General features: G+C 33.7%; 1 protein-coding gene across 2 annotated transcripts; it reads right to left on the reverse strand.

The window, feature by feature from the left end:
• Positions 1-35: 35 nt before the first annotated feature.
• On the reverse strand, positions 36-4,432 carry LOC123199441 (farnesylcysteine lyase). 2 transcript variants are annotated; one of them, XM_044614448.1, is made up of 4 exons: positions 3,624-4,432; positions 1,404-1,742; positions 1,060-1,235; positions 36-520 (listed from the first exon to the last, which is right to left on the reverse strand). In XM_044614448.1, the coding sequence occupies exons 1-4, from the start codon at positions 4,305-4,307 to the stop codon at positions 253-255; spliced, it is 1,467 nt and encodes a 488-aa protein (XP_044470383.1). In that variant the 5' UTR covers positions 4,308-4,432; the 3' UTR covers positions 36-252. The 2 variants fall into 2 exon arrangements, with proteins under 2 accessions (XP_044470383.1, XP_044470381.1); XM_044614446.1 differs by having other exon boundaries at positions 1,383-1,742; positions 3,624-4,430.
• Positions 4,433-21,523: the final 17,091 nt, after the last annotated feature.

Here is a 21,523-nt window from a genome sequence, read left to right on the forward strand (position 1 = left end):
TAAAATAAAACCACCCTTACAATAAAAATATAATATTTAAGAAATAAAAGATAAATATATTTTAAAACTTATCCCAAACGCCACCCACAATTTGTTTTTGTTCACCCCGGGGCACCAGACATTAACAAGGTCTAAAACAAATTAATCCCCAAGTGTGCAAGTTCCGGTTCCTGTTTTGTACATTCATAAGTAGGATTTCAAGCATACAACTGTTTATGCATCCATATTGATATGTAGATCAAAACATATGAATCACAAATCTTCATGCAGTCCTTCACAATCAGAGCTGAAACTCTTCAAGTCTGATGAGCTCAATGATTTGCTGCCAAATGTTCTCGACACAATGAGCCTTGCAACATTCTCTGCTGCAACGGCACTTGTCTCCATTGTGCTAGCTGCATTCTCAAAAGCATTCACATAGTACAAATGTCGACCATCCAAAATGAATGGTGCAAATTCTTCAGGAGGTTTGTAATGAGGGTAAGCACCCCAGTTTATGCGAATGATCTCCTTCCTCACACTAGCATTGTCAAAATTAAACAAACACTCAGAATAGAAAAGTTAAATGGTTATTACACCAATATTAATGGATTTACATAGGGGCTTTTCTATCAGAAGCTGGCTGAAGGAGTGAAGCAGGTTCAATTTTTTAAAACAACTATTCTCTGACTCCACCCACAAACAAACCCAGCCAAATTATAACCAAGAAAGAACATGAGTCATTAGTTTATATTTTTCACGTTTTCTGCAGAACTTTCTTCTTCTAAGTGACCCTCCTGCAAAAGGGTAATACCAGAAAGTGATAGGATCAACCGTTTAACCAAGTTCTTAATGTCTATCTCATTAAGCATCTCTGTCACTTCCAAAAGAATGGGCCAATTGTTGATAAGGTATCAGTAAGTGACTGTTGCTCCTGCTCAAATTACTAATAAGCTACACTGATAACTAAAACTGTGCAAGTAACAAAAATTACTTCTATGTGGCAATATGAAACTCCTTTTCCGGAATTAAACAAAAGTCAATTACTGGCTACTAACTACTGACTAATTGAAATATTACCTGAAGATGTCATCTAACAATGAATCTGCCATTGGTTTACGAGAGAATATCTTGTAACTGAAGTCTTTTTCACCATGTCGCTTCAGAACTGAAATGCTTGTAATTGGAAGGTCAGGATCCTCTATTGTTCCCACCAGATCTGGAATTTTTGAAACATCATCCAGGCCAAAATATACCTTGCCAATAGCAAATATAAATAGATATTATTTTCAGAAGAAAAATTAAGAAAAGACAATAAAATTGGGGATCAAGAGTTTGGAAAAGGACTCAGAATTTTTTTGTAGTTAAGTAATATAAGAACATGCATTTAAATAATAACTCACAGGATTTAAAACACCTCTTACAAAAGTTGCATGCGTGTGCTGTAGTTTCCTCTCTGGTACGGAAATTGGTGGGCTGAAACGGAGATTCAGCTCATCTAGTGGTGTAGAAACTGCAGTTACTTCACATGTGTAACTGTTTCCTTTGGTGGAGTTCAACTCATAGTAATCTCCAAGGTAAGAGATAGATTCTATTTCTTCATGAAGGTGCAGTGTAACATTTGAACGGTTAATTAGCCCAGCTGCCATCTGCCAGTTTCCCCCTTCAACAGCCCATAATCCTCCGCCAGAACCTGCCAAGGAAACAGCACCAGCAAGTCCGCTGATGTCAATACTTTGACCATAATTGATTCGAGTGATGACCTGCATATGTCAATGGAATTTTGATTGTGACTGATTTGTAAACAATCAACTGTTGCACAAAGTCTCATACACATTCAAATGGATAAAATTACAAAGATTTAACCACTTTAAACACTCTTCTTAGACTTTCTGCTTTCTAGACATGCATGCAAAGTTAATATATATAAGACTTCCTGTTAAAATTGAATAATCTTCCTTATGGGCTCTTTTTTCCCTGGTGTGAGCATGATTCAATCACAAGACCTATTGAAAACCCCAAGAGATTCATTCAACTGAACAAGCTAATACCAATATTAAGAGAGAGAGTAGACAGTTAAAAAGACAAAAATAAGCATGCATGATGACTGGATATAAATCTTTGATCCAAATATAGCAATGGGGTGCATGGCAGGGTTCTCCTTTACCATAATCAACAGAGATATAATGCCAATTACTCTGTTGCTCACTATACACAACTGACCATACAAGTTGAACTGTCTTCCTTGTGTTGTAACACACAACTTCCTTTCGTTGGTTGCTCCATTAAACCACATATAAAAAAGTAACTTTTAATTCCATTCCAACTCCAACATCCAAAACCTCTCTCAAATCTTCTTCCTCTAAATTGCAAAAGGCTTATAATAGCATGACATAGTCCTATACATAGAAGGCACCAATTCCAGCAAAAATCAATCCTCCTTTGACTAAAAAATGAGCCTTAATACTCTCAACAATAATTCCACTATTTTTTTAGTGATTTTCAAATTTTGAGATTCTTCTTTTAGAAGAGAAAAGATTAAATTAAAGGGGGGTTTATTCCCTGTTGGAGAGCTAGGAGGGAAAACCCAACTTTGTATGTGATAAGAATCTGTCTATTCTAGGAAATTGGTTAGTCTTGATTTAGTTTCCTATTTGTTCCTATTCATTCCTTCAATTTAGTAATCTAATTATATGAAACACTACTTGTATATATTCCCTATCAATCAACAGAGAAGTAAGAAAACTTCTGCATCCAAAGATCTCTCATTTCATTTCGTAGTTCTAGAAGGATTATTGTTTCCATGAAGCTTTATTCTAGATTCAGTCTCTTATAGATACCCTTATATTTATGGGAGGCTTTATTCTAGAAAAGAAAAAAAATCGTACAAGTTCTAAAAGAAGAGAACCTTGCACCGATTAATCTAAGTCACAAGAAGAAAGTGTGAGATTAGACATGATTACACCAATTAATCGTGTAAGTAAAAATCCTTTCTGTAAACCAAAGTATAATGAGATTGGACATGATTACATACTAAGAAACAAATGTATGTTACACATCAAAAACAAGTTTATCAATCACATAAATGGGAGGGATGCAAGGGTGCTTGAATCTTGCATTTAGAAAGGGTGTGGCAATTTACTATTGTCTAGAGTGGCAATGTACTACATTGTCCAGAAATACATAGATACAAGATGTGAAATACTAATATAGATACATGAAGTAATATACTCAGGGGCGTGCTCCTAAACAACAAGGTATTGTTAGCCAAGAAGTTGAAGGTAGTGAAAAAGACAGAAGGCTACAGAGTAAAGAGACAGTAAAAAAAAAAAAAAAATTATAAAGTTTCTCCAACACAATTAATTTTGAGTGGGTGAATTCCGAAATCTTCTAACAGAATTTAGCGCTTGGAATTTGGATTAAACTTAGCTAAGTTGGGCTATAGACAAACCTTAAATTGAAGTATTTACCTCATTGAATGAATTTCTTCTGTGGAGCTAAAGACTTTCTATTGTTTTTGTGATGATTAGAAAAACTACTTTAACAACATTACACTTAAACTCGATTCATTCATATTCAACATCAGTCCAAATCAAAGAAATGCAACACAATCATCCCAAAATAGAAAAACCAAGAAACCTTACAGTGACAAGCTCCTGAGTCAACAACCGACTCAACCCAACATCCGACACTTCCTCCCTCAAACTTCTAGTAGTCAAATTATACAAACCAGCCCATTTCAGCATCTCATCCACACTCTCAAAAACCGGCCTCCTCTCAAAACTTTCATAATATTTCAAAAACCTTTCCACAGCACTCTCCACAAAACCCTGCATCTTCAACAACGACAACCCGTATCTCATAAAAATATAAACAGAATTTGCAAAAGACACGATCTTTTGCACAAAAGGGAGCTTGGAGTCAACGCTCAGCGTCTTGAACACAAATTTCTCGCCGTCCCAAATCCCGAAAGAGTGGGATTCGTCAGAAGAGGAGGGCTGTTTGATCTTCAAATTGAGAAGCTTTGTGAAATTCAGAGCGTGGTGGTTCTTGGGGTGGAGGATTGAGGCCCCAGCTTCGAATGTGTGGTTGGAGATTGTAATAGTGGCCATTCGACCTCCGACGATGCCGTTTCGTTCAAAGATGTGGATGTCAGGGAGCTGCGGAGTGGTGGGCGGAGAGTATAAGCGAAGGAAATGGGCGAGGGAGGAGCCGGCCATGCCGCCGCCGATGATGCATATGGTGGGTTGGTTTTGGAGAGAGGGTTGAGGTGAGAAGAGAAGGAGAAGAGTAAGGAAAGAGAGAATCTTTGTTTTCGGAAACATCATGTTGTTGTGTCGTCCTGCTTGGTGGTGCTGTTCATGTTTAGATAGAAGCTTGTTTTCTCAAAAAATAGAAACGAGCCAGTGGGTACAGAAGAAGTTTTCCACTGAATCAACGGAAACGAGTCAATGGGCATACAAATACAGCTTGTTTTTCTGTCACATCATTCAACGTTTAATGGAAGACTCAGTGGGTAGAGAACTTGTTTTTTGTGGCATCATGCAGTGTCATCTCTTCAGTAAGCACAGTTTAATTTGGGTTAAGCGTGCGACTCTAAGGCAGAAAGTTTGGTTTCAAATTTGCTGACATATTAAAATAATAATTTTAATCAATTAGATCTAATTATTATAAATTTGGTTACTAAATTTGGATTTTATTTATTTGGTGGGGTTGATTTGTTCATTAAAAAAAAGTAATTTTTATTTACAAACTTATTATATAAAATGAGGTAATAACATACGATCAAATGATTTTGAGTTGAAAGAAAAAATAAACAATTATATTATTTAATTATAAGTTATCAATTTAGTTTATACAGATAAATTTGTATAATTTATTTGTTTACATAATTTAATTAGAGTATAGAATGAAATTTTTGGATTTTTCGACTTTTGGTCGAATTTTTTTTACAATAATCATTTTTAATTCAAATGATTATTTTGTTATGGTAGTGCCATGACACAATTGGTTTCTATTTGTGAAATATTGTAATTAACTCATTTATTAATAAAAGGTTTTTATTATCTATTTATATTAATGTATATTTAATATATTTATAAAAATAATATGTTTTTAAAATGTAGAACCATGAAGAGACGATTAAATGATTGATCGTGAGAGTCTTATGAACACATTAGGTGATCATTCTAGAAACGTTCATAATTTTAACACTACTTTGAGTAAGGATATAAGTAATAGCGATGAAATTATCATAGTGTTAGACAACTCCATTAAAAGGTGACAATAGTTTTCATGTTTTGAAACTCTTAGCCGAAAGCTTGGTGCAACACATGAATGCACGTTATAGACGCGTTCACTAGACTGACCCGATTTGAGGTTCACTAGACTGACCCGATTTGAGGATTTTCATATAAATTGTTGCCCCAATGTTTATGAAATACATCCTCTAACTCATGGGTACATATGATCTTTAGATTTGAAGTCATCAAACCGTCTCGTATGAAGATCGATATGGTTTGACGTTAGGTGTTACCATAAAGGTGGTGATTGGCCATACCAAAATTTGTATGGTTGTTATAATGGATCAATAAATGATTCGTTACTTCCAAGCATAAGCGAAAATATCTCAAATAAGAATGTTGAAAGACATTGATGCCATTCAAATCTATGGACATAGTGAGATCGAGCTCAGAGTCTAGTCTAAATCATTTAATTATTGATGTGTATCAGTTTAGATCAAGAAGTCAATAAGATAAACACTCATTTGTGTCTTAATCTTGAGAGATATTAGTTGACGAAGGGATCGTGTTATAGGTAATTATGGAATTGATAAGGGTTAAGAGTTGTTTGTTGACATTTTATTAATTAAATATCTATGATGTCTTGTTAGAAACCAATCTTAGTATATGTTTAGATTTAATCTAAATCCAGATATAACCAACCCAATAGAGAGTATAAGTGGTCACACACATATAGGAGTTGTTCAGACTCTGAAGGTTTAAGATTATCTGAGAATAATCTTGAAGTACTAGGGTTTAGGTGAAATTGGGAATGGATTAGGCTTGTTCAATAAGATATAATGCAATCCCCCTCCCAAAAGTACTACCCTCTCAAGGAAAGCATCACTAAATTGCATATTTTGAGTATGCATTTAATTTAAAACATATAATAAAATTCATTAAATAGTTGAATAAAACTTCATTTATTAAAATTTATAAAATTACTAAAATATCCTTATCAAATTAAACCAAAAATGTTCAAAAGATGTCAAATCATGAAATGTAAGTTAAAAATCATAACATGTGTAGTCTGATACAAAAATAAAATATGAATAAAATAAAAACTAAAAGGACAAAAATGCCCTTATTGCTTATGCTCGTAGAATGCCAATCGTCCTGTAGCCATCACGGTCAGCTACACCTACACATATAAAATTAGGGGAATGAGTGATAAGAACATTCAGTAAATAGGAAACTTTACTAATAACTTTCACTAAAATTTCCAAAATACCCTTAGTCTCGACCTATGTTAACTCTATCATTTAGAGTCAATATTAAACTCCTTTGTGGATGATGATGGGGTTTATATACTATCTCTATGCTCATATTGTACTCTAAGGACTATTTAGGCTATAATCATAACTTTTAGGTTGAATTATGTCATGTTTAGTCACTAAGGAACCACTTTTTTAAATTCTTATCTAACGTGATCATACTAAATCAGTGAAAGCACTTGAATCTAAAAATTATAACTAAAGTTGTATACTAGGGTAATTGGTCTGGGTCGAATACAAAGATTTGACATCTTGACTATGTAAGTTATCTCTCTGTTTCACTACACCAAACTGTATCTCAACTTGACTCTACTATGAGCAAGTACCTTAGTATTGGTTTGATATCCTATTAAAGACATGCCCTACTATAGGCGGTGTTAGAAATATGTACTCACGGTGGCCCTTCGTAACGATCTCGTAAGCCTTACTAATTTTGGCTTGTTCTTGCTTTTACCTAAAAATGTATCTCATGCCATCCTATGACTTAACTCGTAGGTACATAGAGTACTACTGTATATTCGAGATCTTTATACTGTCTCTCAGGATAACCTATAAGTTCTTAGCCTAATTCTTTTTCTTTTTTCTTTATTCTACTCTACACACACGAGTGTGTCTATTGACACATAAGGGTGTGTCTCTTTTATTTCATGTACATAGCTATCCTCTTATGGTATCTTCCCGTGCATTTATCTGTCAATACACAAAAGTGTGTGCCCTCTTCAAATATTATTTCACTTTTCTTTCTAAACTTATCTCAACTGTGCCATTTACAGAGGTATTATAATCATATCTTCCCAACCCATGGTCATACTAAAGCTATACACAGGAAGTCCACGTGTCCTAGTAGACCACTCACAATTAACAACATTTAAAAGGTTGTTGAAGCATTGAAAAAAACTAATTTGAATACTAGAGTTCACACACATAAGCATGTGTCCCATACTACACGACTGTATGGTGAACATCGAAAACAGATCAGGATAGTTCAAATACATACTTTATATTATCACAAATAAAGGAAATAACTTATGCATATGAACAAAAAGATTGCTTCTTTTATTAATAATTCACATTAATGTATTTACAAGATTAAAATGCCCTTGAAATCGATAACACGAATGGTTCCTAAGGTATACACTAATAATAAGTGCCCTAAAGCTAATCAAATTTGCTATTTATGGATATAGTTTTGGCCAAAGGACTATTTCCCACCCAAGGATTGTTGTTTTCTCAAGTATCCCCCCTTTAACTTTAAAAATCTCAAATACCCATTTATAAGCAGTTAAATTTAATGGAACCCTAACCTCTTAAAATTTCATCTCTTTTTTCTCCCCTAAACTTTAAAAACTAAAAGTTTTCCCCTAACCTAAGTTTTAAAAAATGACAGTTTCCCCCTAGGATTTGGTTTTCAGATCTCTAACACCAAATGTGATGTCGTTGTTGACTGTTTATCCCTTCCAAAGCTTTCTCTCCCTCTAGCTTACAAGACGATAGAAGATAAAGAGTTTCATTGGGAAAGACGAAGCTCTTTGTCTTTCAGAAGAAGATCGACATTGAACGGATGTTCAAATAGGTGGAGAGAGACAGCCAGAGAGAGAGAAAGCTTCAAGAAGGATAGACGACCTACAATGTTGTCAAATTTAGCACCAGAGATCTAGAAACCAAACCCGAGGGGGAAACTATTATTTTTTAAAACTTCAGTTGAGAAAAAACTTTTAGTTTTCAAAGTTTAAGGGAGAAAAAAGAGATTATATTTTAGTTTATTTTTAATATTATAGATAAAATAACGATTTTACCCTTACTACTGTTAAATTTAACTACTCATGAGTGGGTATTTGAAATTTTTAAAGTTAAAGAGGGGATACTTGGGAAAACAACAATCCTTGGGTGGGAAATAGTCATTTGGCCTATAGTTTTATATTAATCATTAGTAAAAGGATTTATTGTTATTAAATTCATATATTGTTTATTTATATAATTGTATGAATAACATGCGTTTTGAATGATAAAGCTATAATAAGGGGATCAAACGACTGATCGTGAGAACCTTATATACCCATTAAGTGATCATTCTAGAAATGTTCGTAATCCTGATATTATAATAAATAAAGGCAAGTGTAATGATGATGAGATTATCATAGTGTTAAGCAACCTTACCAAAAGTAGCAACAGTTCTCATATGTCGAAGTTATTATAGATAGTTTAATGTAACATATGGGTGCACATTGTAGATGTGTTGATTGAATTGACCCGATCAGAGGATATTTATATGGCTAGTTACTCCAATGTTTAGGGAATAAATCATCTAAACACTGTAATTGCATGTGATTCTTTGACTTGAGATCAATAAATCATCTCGTGTAAGGATCGGTATGGTTTGATGTTATCCAATGTCCCATTGTAATTGGGTAACTATAAAGATAGTAATCAACCATATCATGAGATACATGAAATTTATGGTTGATCGATAAAAGATTTATCACTTTTGAGCATAAGAGAAGATATCTCACATGAGAATACTAAATGACATTCATGATTGTTTGAATCTATGCGTATAGTTGGAAAAGGTTATAGCCTAATTCAAGTTAGTCATTGTTGTGTATCAGTTCATATTGAGAAACCATTAAGATAAACACATTTCTACGTCCTAACCTTGAGAGACATTGGTTGAAAAAAAGATTGAATTGCATATAACTGTGATACTAAAGCTTAAGAGAAGTTCATTGACATTTTATCATTCAAGTAGCCATGATGCTTTGCAAGAGGCCAATTTTGGTCTGTGTTTAGATTTGTCCTGAATCTGGATGTCACTGGCTCTATAGAAAGTTTATGGGTCACACATATAAAAGAGTTGAATCAAACACAGAGGAATAAATTGTTTGCTGAAAATCTTGGTGTTCAGGGCCGAAAGAGAAACTATGAATAGACTGTGTTTACCCAATAGGTTAAGAGGACTTGGTTTGACCATGTCTTGACCATGTGCACAACCATGCACTTAATGTGTTAGCCATGAACTTGGTGGGAAAGGTGTTATTGTGAAAATACACGATACTTGTTAACACCATGTAGGAAAAACATACTAGTCGGCACACACATATGGTCTTGGTGGGAAAGGTGTTGTTGTGAAAATACACGATACTTGTTAACGCCATGTAGGAAAAACATACTAGTCAACACACACATATGGTGTTGGCCATATAAGTTTTTTATGGGCATGCCAACCAATACACACATGAGTGCTAGTTGTGCAAATGGTCTTATGGATGTCAGCTAGACAATCTTTCATACCAATCATACATATGTGTGTTAAACGTGTTGTGCATGCTTAGAATCCAATTGTGCTTGGACACTTGGACATATATATAAAATATGCTTTTTTGCGTAGGTTAGATAAGTAGATACAAAGTGAAAACCTAGCCACCACTCCTTTTGTTTTCTCTTTTTCTTGTGAACATTGTGAGTCTACTTAAGAACCATAGCAACCTCTTCCTTTAGATTTCCTTTATCATGTTTGTGCTCTACATGGATATCAAGGTGTCGCCTTGTAAGGGTAGATAACATACCTTCTTTAGCCATATGAAGATTGAAGGAACCATCAAAGCAGGTATAAATCTAAAACACCCTATGAGTTTTTTGAATGTTCATAAATTTTATGTTTAAAATGGGTATCCTAACTAGTATATTCTAGATTGCTTTTGTTTTTACAATTTTAAATTCTGCTATACTGTCTGTTTTTGGCGCCCTAAAAACCTTACTATGGTATCAAAGCCAACGTTTAGCATAATTTTTTTTAAATTTTATAGTTGTATTGTTTTGATTAATTTTATATATTAGTTACATGTAATTGGAATTAATCAGAATTAAATTGATAAAGATGATTTGTAGTTGTATTAATTTTATGACTTGTTGAGTATCATATATAATGTTAGCTATGTTAAATTATTGAGTGATGATTCTTGATTTTTGTTTGAGTTTTGTTGATATGTGCAAGTTAAAATTGGATGAATGTTATAAGTTTTGTGTTGTCGTACAAAATCACTTTCGAGTCATGTTGGTTGTATAATTCGAAGGTTGTCACTGGTGTGAGTATAGTTTATATGCTAAATTCCCTCACCTGGTGATTGATTTGCTAAAAACTTGTAAGTTTTTTATATTTTTTGTCATTAGAAAAATTTTAAAAATTGGTTTTGGAAAACCCACCATGCATGGTTGGAACCAAACCATACATAGTAGGTGCTAAGTACACACCACTCGGCACCACATAGTGGTGATGGGTGGACACCTCTTGGCACCATGTGTTGGTGCATGGCTGAATATCTTTTGTCCAACCGTTACCTCCACAAGGTGCTAACCGTGCCACTTGGCCAAATTTTGGTCATGCCCAATGTCTTTTCTTATGCCTTCCATTTGTGTATTATTATAGAATTTTGATGAATTCTATAAGCACAACTAGATGCCACACCTACACACTTGCAAAGTTGAAAATCTTAGTTTAGTCATGTTTTATTGAATTTAGACTGAACTGATATTTTCTTGAGCTTTGAGATTGACTTACAATTTTACAAATTTTTATGGGACCAAAAATAATTTGACACTTAAGATAATTATAATAAAAATTTAATTTTAATTGATATATATATGTATGAATGTACATATGCATGGTGCTTAGTACACAACTAATGAACCTTAAGAATTTTTTTATATTTTTATTTCATTTTTAGGTTGTAATTTTTAAATAGGGTTTGCACGCCCTGCTTTTTATCCTTTTTCTTCTTTAGATTAGGTTGTTTTTATTTTTTTATAAATCTATAACGAGGAAACAGATCTATGTAATAATTGAAGACCAGAGATGAAAGGGCAAATACAAAGACTTAAAAATGAAAATTTACCTATATTGACTAGTCAAATTTCTTTTAGCTCGAGTGGCTTGACATTAGTTATAGTTGTATACTAGCACATTTTATTTTTACATTGTAGAATATTTGTGTAGGTTTTATTTTGTAAATGTCACCTAATATGTGGCTAAAATTTGACAAGACTAATTAATGAAACCCTTAATTTAAATATTATGTTTAAGATTTAATTAGTGTCTTCTAATATGCACCCTAGTTAAGCCTTTATTTGTTGGAATTTTGTTTGCTAAAGTGAAAGGTACACTTCTACCAAGTGAAAAATTAGGTGATGATCATGCTAGGTCCGACTTAACTAATATATTTTACTTGTTCACCAAAACAAAGGTAAAGTATGTTAAAGACATGAGTAGGGAATGTATTTGTCAATGCAAAAAGATATATAGTATCTACCTTACTAATACCGAGAGTTATATTTGAGGTTGCATGATTTGTTAAGTTAACAACTGGCTTGAGATCATGGGTTTTTGGTGATTAATTTAAAATTTATCTATTCGATTAATTCAAACTTATTTGCCAAAGCAAAAGGGACGATTAATATGATGGGATCTTACTCCACTAGGAACTTCATCGGATCTTCCCGAATTCAATAATGAGGGCTATTAGCTTGAGAAAAGTACTTAGAGTATTTTAATTATTAAATCTGTATTTAAAATGAATATTAATAATTAAATAAATTTTCTAATTTTTTTATTTGTAAATTGTAAATCACAGAATTACCTTGTCAAGCCTAACATATCGATCAATTCTCGAAAAGGAAAATAGGCTCACAAGAAGCAACTTCACTAATTAGTATGAAAATCGTTGAATTATTTTGCTTCAAGAGAAGAGGTTGTACATCCTTAAGAGGTCATTACCCCTTAAGCGTGGTCTCGATGCTACCCAAGATCGAAAGGATACTTTTAATAAGTACTTTGATGACTCTGTGGAAGTTCAATGTCTCATGTCGACTTCCATGTCACTTGAGCTACAATAACAACATGAGAAAATGGATGCGCGATCCATACTTGTACACCTTCGAGAGTTATATGACACTTGTGCAAAGGCTGAACGATATAAGATGTCAAGTATGCTATATAACACCTATAGGTAAGCCTAAAAGAATTTCAATCTTTTTCCTAGTTTTAAATTTGGTGATTAATGATTTTCAAGGATACACACTCGTGTATGGTCAGTAGAAAGTCAATTAGTGGATTAGATTGTATTCGTAGTGAAACAAAAAGTTGCCTTATTTATGCAAGTAGACACATGATCATGTACGATCTATACATGCCTGTGTGTTGCATCTTGGAGATAACATAAAAACATGATAACCCTAACTCTCTTCTATTATCTTTTATAGCCATAGAAAATAGAAAGTGTTTGAGAGAGAAAAAGTATTTTTGTTGCCTGTAGAGTCACTTGCAATCTCTGAAATTATTGTAGCCATGCAAGGGAAATGTTTTCATCATAATCCAAGTAAGAAGAGCAACTTCCCTTGCTTGATCATGAAATCCTTTAAGTTTTCTATTATACCCATGATCCAGAGTTAATTAGACATGAATGTATTGATTTATAAGATGCATGTGAGTTTGTAAGCAAGTATGATGAACCTTATGCATGCTTAGATTGTTGAGTATATGAATATTATGTTTTGGGTTGGATAGTTAAATAATTCCATAGATGTGATGTGTATATATATTATAAACATGATTTTTAGTAAATGAACTACTTAGGGGACTTAGATATCCTTTGTATCGACCTGAATATGTGTTTGAATGACTTTATGTGTCACTGGAATAACAAAGAAACTTTAGGGTACAATTTCCTGATCATGACACACGGTTATGTATGGTCTAATACATGCCCATATATCATTCTAGAAATTTTGAAAGTCTGAAGATCCCACACTCTTTCTAAAGGAAGATATGCATGGTCATGCGGTATAAGACATACGCTTATGTATAACTTTGCAAAAGTGGACAACATGCGTAAGAAGCCACGTGGCTTGCATATGTGGATCATTATACGCAAGAGTGTGTCCAAGACATCTCCCCGTGTGCATCTGCCTTATGCATGGTCGTGTACTGAGTAACATATACCTGTGTATATGGGTTAGAAGGCACACTGGCATAGGTAGAAAAACACACGATCGTGTACCCTTGGGCCAAGAAAAAAGATTATTCTACCCTTTAGGCGATGTGTAGAGAAGATGAGAGTTATGTAAGAAGAATAACGAGCTATTAGAGGATAAAGAATTCAAGAAAGACATAGATAAAACATCCAACGGTGTGGACAATGACACAAACTTAGATCAATTCGAATATAAGTTAAAAATCAAGAACCTTAATGGTAGTTTCACACAACTAGATAGTCATTAGCTATATATGTAAGTGATAATAAATGTGGAAACAATAAGGCTAGATATGCATGAGATGCATCATACATCAACGCTAAGGCATATAGTTGTCTAGTTCAATTCAAATGTGAATATTAAGGATATGACTTTTAGATATTCCTCATGTGATCAGTAGGATGCACCATATATGTATTTAAGGTAAGGGCTATCTTCGGATGATAAATCAATAGTTTCGATTAGCTTATGTGATAAGGGAATGAATTATTATCAGAGGTTTCTTTATGTGGTTAGGGTGCCCTAGTTAGATAACCTAAAAAGTCATTTGGCATGTGCGCAAGACATAATAGTAGCTTTTATGAGGGCATCATATATGTCTATTTCAGCTTGAGTCTTTACAACTTTCGTAGATGATTCATGTCAAGGCACCAAGGCATCATATATGACCATATTTAGCTTACGAGTGAAATGCACATTTTACCATAAATTATTTATAATAGTTTTAAGAGCCAAAAGGTCCCTAAGTAGTGAGTTTTATTCATGTGTTTCCTTTTATATATTTTTAGGTAAAAGTGAGTAGTTGGGCAAATAGGGGATCCAACGATTAAATTAGTAGCTACATGAAGAAATAGGCCTTTTGTTATTCAGTTTTTATTAGATATATAATTATTATTATTATTGTCATTGTTGCTAGTATTTTTAGACACCTGGTATCACATAAGCATTGATTAATAAAGTTGTTTTTATTAAATCACCTTTTTGCAATATTTATAATTATGATCATGCATTAAAGTTTTTAAATAGTTCAGTTTACATGCCTCCTTTTGTATATTCCTATTATGGGTATGTATCTAGAGAGATGTGTTATATTTATAATATCAGAGCATGATCTTGGTACCTAAAAAGGTGAAAAAGTTTTATGTATTTGAAAAATGTATATAAAGTTAAGTAAGACAATAACCCCTTATACAACGTTGACTGCCCCTGAATGCCTACTGTTATAGATATAATATACCTGCTTCTAGATTAAAGTAATATATGCCTAAATGTTGTTGTGATTTCAAGATAAGGAGATCCAAAAGATTAATCAGAGATGCCTTAGAGGTCCTTAGTCAAAAAATGAGCCAAACAAAGGCTCGGGGATAGTGCTACTATTTGCCAAATTGTGGATGAGGTTTTGAGACAAAATAGAGATGTGTTAGCCAGTATGGCGTATCCAGCTTAGGCCTCATCGATGCTAGAGTAATATTCAAATACGGAGGCACACTCTTAATAGAGTAGGGGGAGTACATGAGCACCTAGAGTAGAGATTGGATGTAACAATAGTGTTAGGGGGATTACTAGCTAAGGAGTGGCTGGAGGCAGTAGAGGATGTCATGAGGATCTACTCAACAAAAAATGTTGATAAGATACAGTATGTTAGTCTCTTACTAAAAGACGATGCTAAGGTCTAGTAGTGGATGTTGTATAAAACCCGTTAGGATTTAGAGATGTCATAGGTAGACTTTAGATAAACCATTGAGTTAGAGTATGTTTCAACTGACATTATATATGTAAAGGCCCAAAAGTTCCTCCATCTTAGGTAGAGGAACATGTCGATCAATAAGTTCTCAACTAAGTTGAACTCATTAGCCAAATATGCTCTTAGCATGGTTAATTCAGAGGAAGGTAAACTAGATGTGTTCATGGAAGAGCTGAGGCTAGATATAGCCAAAGATATGATAATGAGAGATAATCCTCCTAAGACTTTTTAAAAGGCCCTCAATCGAACACTGAGATCTGAGACCATAAGGTAGCAAATAGCTAGAGATAGAATTGTTAGAGGAAACTATACTACCAGCCCCATTGTAGAGATAAAGTTAACTGATTATTAGTGGCAACTAAGAGAGAAGCAGTAGAGATGGTCCTAATAAAGACAGTAGAGGTAAAAAACCCTTCCAGTATGAGAATAAAAAAAACTGAAGGGGTAAAAAACAGAGAAAAAAAGCGTAACCTAGACACAATAATTCTCTTGCATGTTACAAATGTAGTAGAAGGCATACCAACGAGTGTTTAGCTGAACAAAAGGTATGCTATAAATGTAAGCAACCAAGACATTTTGTTAAGCAATGTATAACCTCAACAATAATGCTGGCCTAAGTAGAGCAAATAGTTAGGGAAGGATAGGCCTAAGTATTCATGGTTACTCAAACACAGACAGATGCTAGCCCTTAGCTATGACAAGTCAATTATTGTTTCATACTTGTCTTTTATATGTTTTAATTGACTTTGGTGCCACACATTTTTTATTGCTAGAGGTATAACAGAGAGATTAGGACTGAAGCCTTTAATTGTCCTTAGATCATAATAGAGATACCAAATAAAGACTAGATTCACATTAGTTTAATATTGATAGAAGTGATAGTTTTCTTGAGAGCTCGTGCAATGACCATAGACTTGAAAATCCCGGACATGCCAAACTTTGATGTGATACTAGGTATGAACTTCCTAAGCAAAAGGTTGAGGCCAAACATAACAAAAAATGTAATGATGAGAGATAATTATCCCAAGACTTTTTCAAAGGCTTTCAATCGGGCACTAAGATATAGAATTATCAGAGGAGCTTACACTACTAGCCTTAATGTAGAGACAAAGTTAGCTAATTATTGATGGCAATTGAAGGGGAGACAGTAGAGATGGTCCTAGTAGAGACAACAGAGGTAAAAGACCCTTCCGGCTTGAGAATAAGAAAAATTGGAAGGGTTAAAAACAGAGAAAAAAAGAGCAGGCTAGACACGAAGATTCTCTTGCATGTTGCAAAAATGGTAGAAGGCATACCGATGAGTGTTTAGGTAGACAGAGTGTATGCTATATTTGTAAGCAATTAAAACATTTTACCAGATAGTGTATAACCCTAACAATGACGCTAGTCTAGGCAAAATAGATAGTGAAAGGAAGATAAACTTGAGTATTTATAACTATTCAAACATAGACAAATGTTAGCCCTACAATTGTGATTGGTTAGTTATTGTTTCATACTTGTCCTTTATTTGACCAGTTTAAAGGTGTTTCAATATTCTTTAAGATAGATTTGAGGTCAAGGTATCATTAATTTAGAGTAGCAGAGCAAGATATACTTAAGACTACATTTAAAACAAGGTATGGACATTATGAGTTTGTAGAAATACCTTTTGGATTGACTAATACCTTACAGTATTTATGAACCTTATAAACAGAGTGTTCCAGGATTGTCTAGATAAGTTTTTAGTTGTATTCATTGACAATATCCTGGTCTACTCTACAACTCGAGAGAAACATGAGCAACACTTGAGATTTGTACTTTAAAGGTTAAGAGGTAATTATTCGTAAAGTTTTCTAAATATGAGTTTTAACTTAATAGAAATGGCATTTCTAAGTCATGTGGTTTTAACGAATGACATATTAATGAACTTTAGCAAAATTAAGACAGTGCCAGAATAGTAGAGCCTAAGACAAATAAAAAGGTTAGGAGTTTTCTAGGATTGGCAAGCTATTACAAATGCGTTATTAAGAGATTCGCCAAGTTAGCTTGACTTCCCACAGAATTGACACGCGAAGAGATTCTTTTCGAATGGTCAGAGGCATGCAAGTAGAGGTTTTAAGAATTGAAAAAGAGATTAACCTTAGCTCTCATCTTTGCCTTGCTAGAGGAAGACGAAGACTATTATTTATACACAGATACCTCATATCAAGGTTTAAGAGCAATACTATTACAAAAAATAAAGGTAATAATTTACACTTCTTATCGGTTAAAAGAGTATGAGTTAGCAATTGTAGTGTTTGCACTTAAGATATAGCGACACTATCTATATTGGGTAAAGAGTAACATCTACATAGATCACAAAAGTTTCAGATATTTCTTTACTTAAAAGGAATTGAATATGAGGCAAAAATAGTGGTTAGAGTTACTAAAAGATTATGATTACAAGATTAGATATCACTTGATAAAGCCAATGTAGTTATAGATGCCTTGAGTAGGAAAATGGTCATATCATAACTACAAGTTACAATAAGAGTTAAAAAAAAGAGTAGATTAAGGTAATTACAAGGTAGTTGACAGGTATCCAAATTTGGTCGACCCTTTTGGATGATAACCATGTAGCATAGGCTTTAAATGAGTTATGTCTATAAAACAGACAAAAGATAGTCGAGAATACTAAGATTGAGTTCAGTAATATAGATGACATCTTGAGGTTCCAAAGAAGGATATGTGTTTTTCGAGAGCAAAGTTTGAGAGATAAAATCCTAGTAAAGGTGCACAGTTTGATTTACAGACCCACCCTAAGAGTGTAAAGATGTATTAGGATCTAAAAAAGATATTCTAGTGGCCAGAAATAAAGAACGACATTACAGACTTCATGGCTAAGCATCTTATGTGTCAGCAAGTTAAGGCTAAACATGAGAAGCCATCTGGACTTTTACAACCCCTTAGCATTCTTGAGTAGGAGTAGGAATGAGAACATATATTGATAGATTTTATGGTTAGATTACTAAGGGTTAGAGGTGACTATAATGCATTATGGGTTATAATGGATCGATTGATAAAGTTCACACATTTCATAGCAGTTAAAGATATCATGAGCATTGATCAGTTACGTTAGATTTATATAAGGGAGATTATTAGACTTTATGAAGTACCTAGGATAATAGTATCATATAAAGACACCATATTTATCTTAGCATTTTGGCAAAGTATGTAGAAATTCTTAGGTATGAGATTAGCATTCAACACAACATATTATCCTCAGATCAATTGACAGACTAAAATAGTTAATTAGGTGATTGTTGACATGTTGAGGGTTTATTACTTAGAAAAATAAGCAAGTTGGATGTCTTTAATAGAGTTTGCTTATAATAATAGTTACCAGACAACCATCACGATGGTTCCTTATAAGGCTTGGTATGACAGAAAATATAAATCACCATTACATCAGGATGAGATAAGAAAGAGAAATGCCTTAGCTTAGTTATTGGAACTTGAGCTGAACTACAAGAGTTACACAGATAAGAAGAGACGTGATCTTGAGTTTCAGATAGGTGATAAGGTATTCGTTAGAGTTACCCCCTATAGGCATGTTATAAGATTCGGTAAGAAAGACAAGTTAGTGCCAAAATTTGTAAAACCTTTTAAGGTATTATAACATGTAGGTAAGGTTGTCTATCATCCTACGCTACCAGTAATTATAGATTGTATTCATAACATGTTCCATATATCTTTGTTATGCAAGTACGTCCCTACCCATATGCTTAGTGTTGGGGATGTCGACCCAGAGGATAATCTAGTCTATGATGAAAATCTAGTTCAGATATTAGATTGACAAGTTAAAAAGCTCTCATGTAAACAAATTTCCTTAACAAAGGTTCTTTGGAGGAATCACTAAGTTGATGAGGCCATATAGAAAATCGAGCAAGATATGCGATAGAGGTTTCCATATTTGTTTGAATGAATTTCAAGGACAAAATTCATATTAGGAAGGTAGGATTATAACACCTGTGTATGGCTTTCCAAAAGTGGACAATGTATGTCAATAGATAGGTGGCTTGCACACATCGATCATCATGCACAGGAATATATTTAAGACATCTTCCCCTGTGCACATGTTCTATGCACAACCATGTGCTAAGTAACACACGCTTGTGTATATGAGTTAGAAAACATTTGAGTATAGGTAGAAAAACACATGACCACATACTCATAGACCAAGACAAAAGATGATTCTACCCCTTAGGCTATGTGCATAGAATGAAAGAGTTATGTAAGAAGAATAATGAGCTATTAGAGGATAAAAAATTCAAAAAAGACATAGATAACGTGTTCGATTGTATAAACGATGACATAAACTCAGATCGAGTAAAATATGAGTCAAAAGTCAATAACCTTAAAACTAGTGTCACATAACTAGATAGTCACTAGCTATATGCATAAGTAACAATAATTGTGGAAGTAATATGGTTGGATATCCATGAGATACATCATGTATTCAGTGCCAAGGTGCATAACCATCTAGTTTAGTTTAAGTGTGCATGATAAAAGTATGGTTTTTAGATATTTCTCACGTAATTAGTAAGATGCACCATATATGTACCCGAGGTAAGGGTTATCTCAAGATGGCTAGTAAACAGTTTCAGTGAGCTTATATGGTAAAGGAATAAGCTATTATCAATTATTTTCTTGTGTGATCAGGGTGTCCTAATTAGATAGCCTAATAGGCTATTTGACATATGGGTAAGGTATGATAGTAACTTTCACTAGGGTATCAGATATACAAATTTTAGCTTGGATCTTTACAACTTCTGTGGGTGATCCATGTTAAGACACCAAGGTGTCATAGTGTGACCACATACTCATAGACCAAGACAAAAGATGATTCTACCCCTTAGGCTATGTGCATAGAATGAAAGAGTTATGTAAGAAGAATAATGAGCTATTAGAGGATAAAAAATTCAAAAAAGACATAGATAACGTGTTCGATTGTATAAACGATGACATAAACTCAGATCGAGTAAAATATGAGTCAAAAGTCAATAACCTTAAAACTAGTGTCACATAACTAGATAGTCACTAGCTATATGCATAAGTAACAATAATTGTGGAAGTAATATGGTTGGATATCTATGAGATACATCATGTATTCAGTGCCAAGGTGCATAACCATCTAGTTTAGTTTAAGTGTGCATGATAAAAGTATGGTTTTTAGATATTTCTCACGTAATTAGTAAGATGCACCATATATGTACCCGAGGTAAGGGTCATCTCAAGATGGCTAGTAAACAGTTTCAATGAGCTTATATGGTAAAGGAATAAGCTATTATCAATTATTTTCTTGTGTGATCAGGGTGTCCTAATTAGATAGTCTAATAGGCTATTTGACATATGGGTAAGGTATGATAGTAACTTTCACTAGGGTATCAGATATACAAATTTCAGCTTGGATCTTTACAACTTCTGTGGGTGATTCATGTTAAGACACCAAGGTGTCATAGTGTGACCACATTTAGCTTACGAATGGAACATGCATTTTACCATTAGTTATTTATAATAGTTTTAGGTGCCAAAAGTTCACTACTTACTAAGTTTTGCTTACACATTTCCTTTTGTATGTTTGTGGGTAAAGGTGAGTTATGGGACAAACGAGGGATCCAATGGTCCAGCTAGTAGTTGATGAGGAGAAAAGCCTTTTGTTATTCAGTTTTTATCAGACATACAGTTATTATTATTATTATTATTTTTATTATTGTCATTGTTGCTAGTATTTTTAGACACATGTTATTACATAAGCATTGATTAATAAAATTGTTTTTATTACATCGCTTTTTTGCACGTTTTATATTGGCCAAAGGACTATTTCCCACCCAAGGTATGTTGTTTTCCCAAAATTCCCTCTATTAACTTTGAAAATCCCATTTACCCACCTATAGATAGTTAAAATTAATAGTTTCAAGGGCAAAATCATCATTTTATCTGTATTATTAAAAATAAACTTGAAATTAATTTTATTTTCCCCCCTAAACCCTAAAAACTAATAATTTCACCCCAACCCAAGTTTTAAAAAATAGCATTTTCCCTTCTTAGGGTTTTCAATTTTCATATTCAATTTTTGATGTCATTTCTTCCTCTCTAACGACCTCCAAGTGATGCCTCTTCCTCTTCGATGTGGTCTCCTTCCGACGACTCTCTTAGGAGTGGTTGTCGATGAAGACGAGTCGTCTTCATCTCTGATGAAA

The sequence above is a fragment of the Mangifera indica genome, chromosome 16 (genome assembly GCF_011075055.1).
Source record: "Mangifera indica cultivar Alphonso chromosome 16, CATAS_Mindica_2.1, whole genome shotgun sequence".
Taxonomy (NCBI): Eukaryota; Viridiplantae; Streptophyta; class Magnoliopsida; order Sapindales; family Anacardiaceae; genus Mangifera; species Mangifera indica.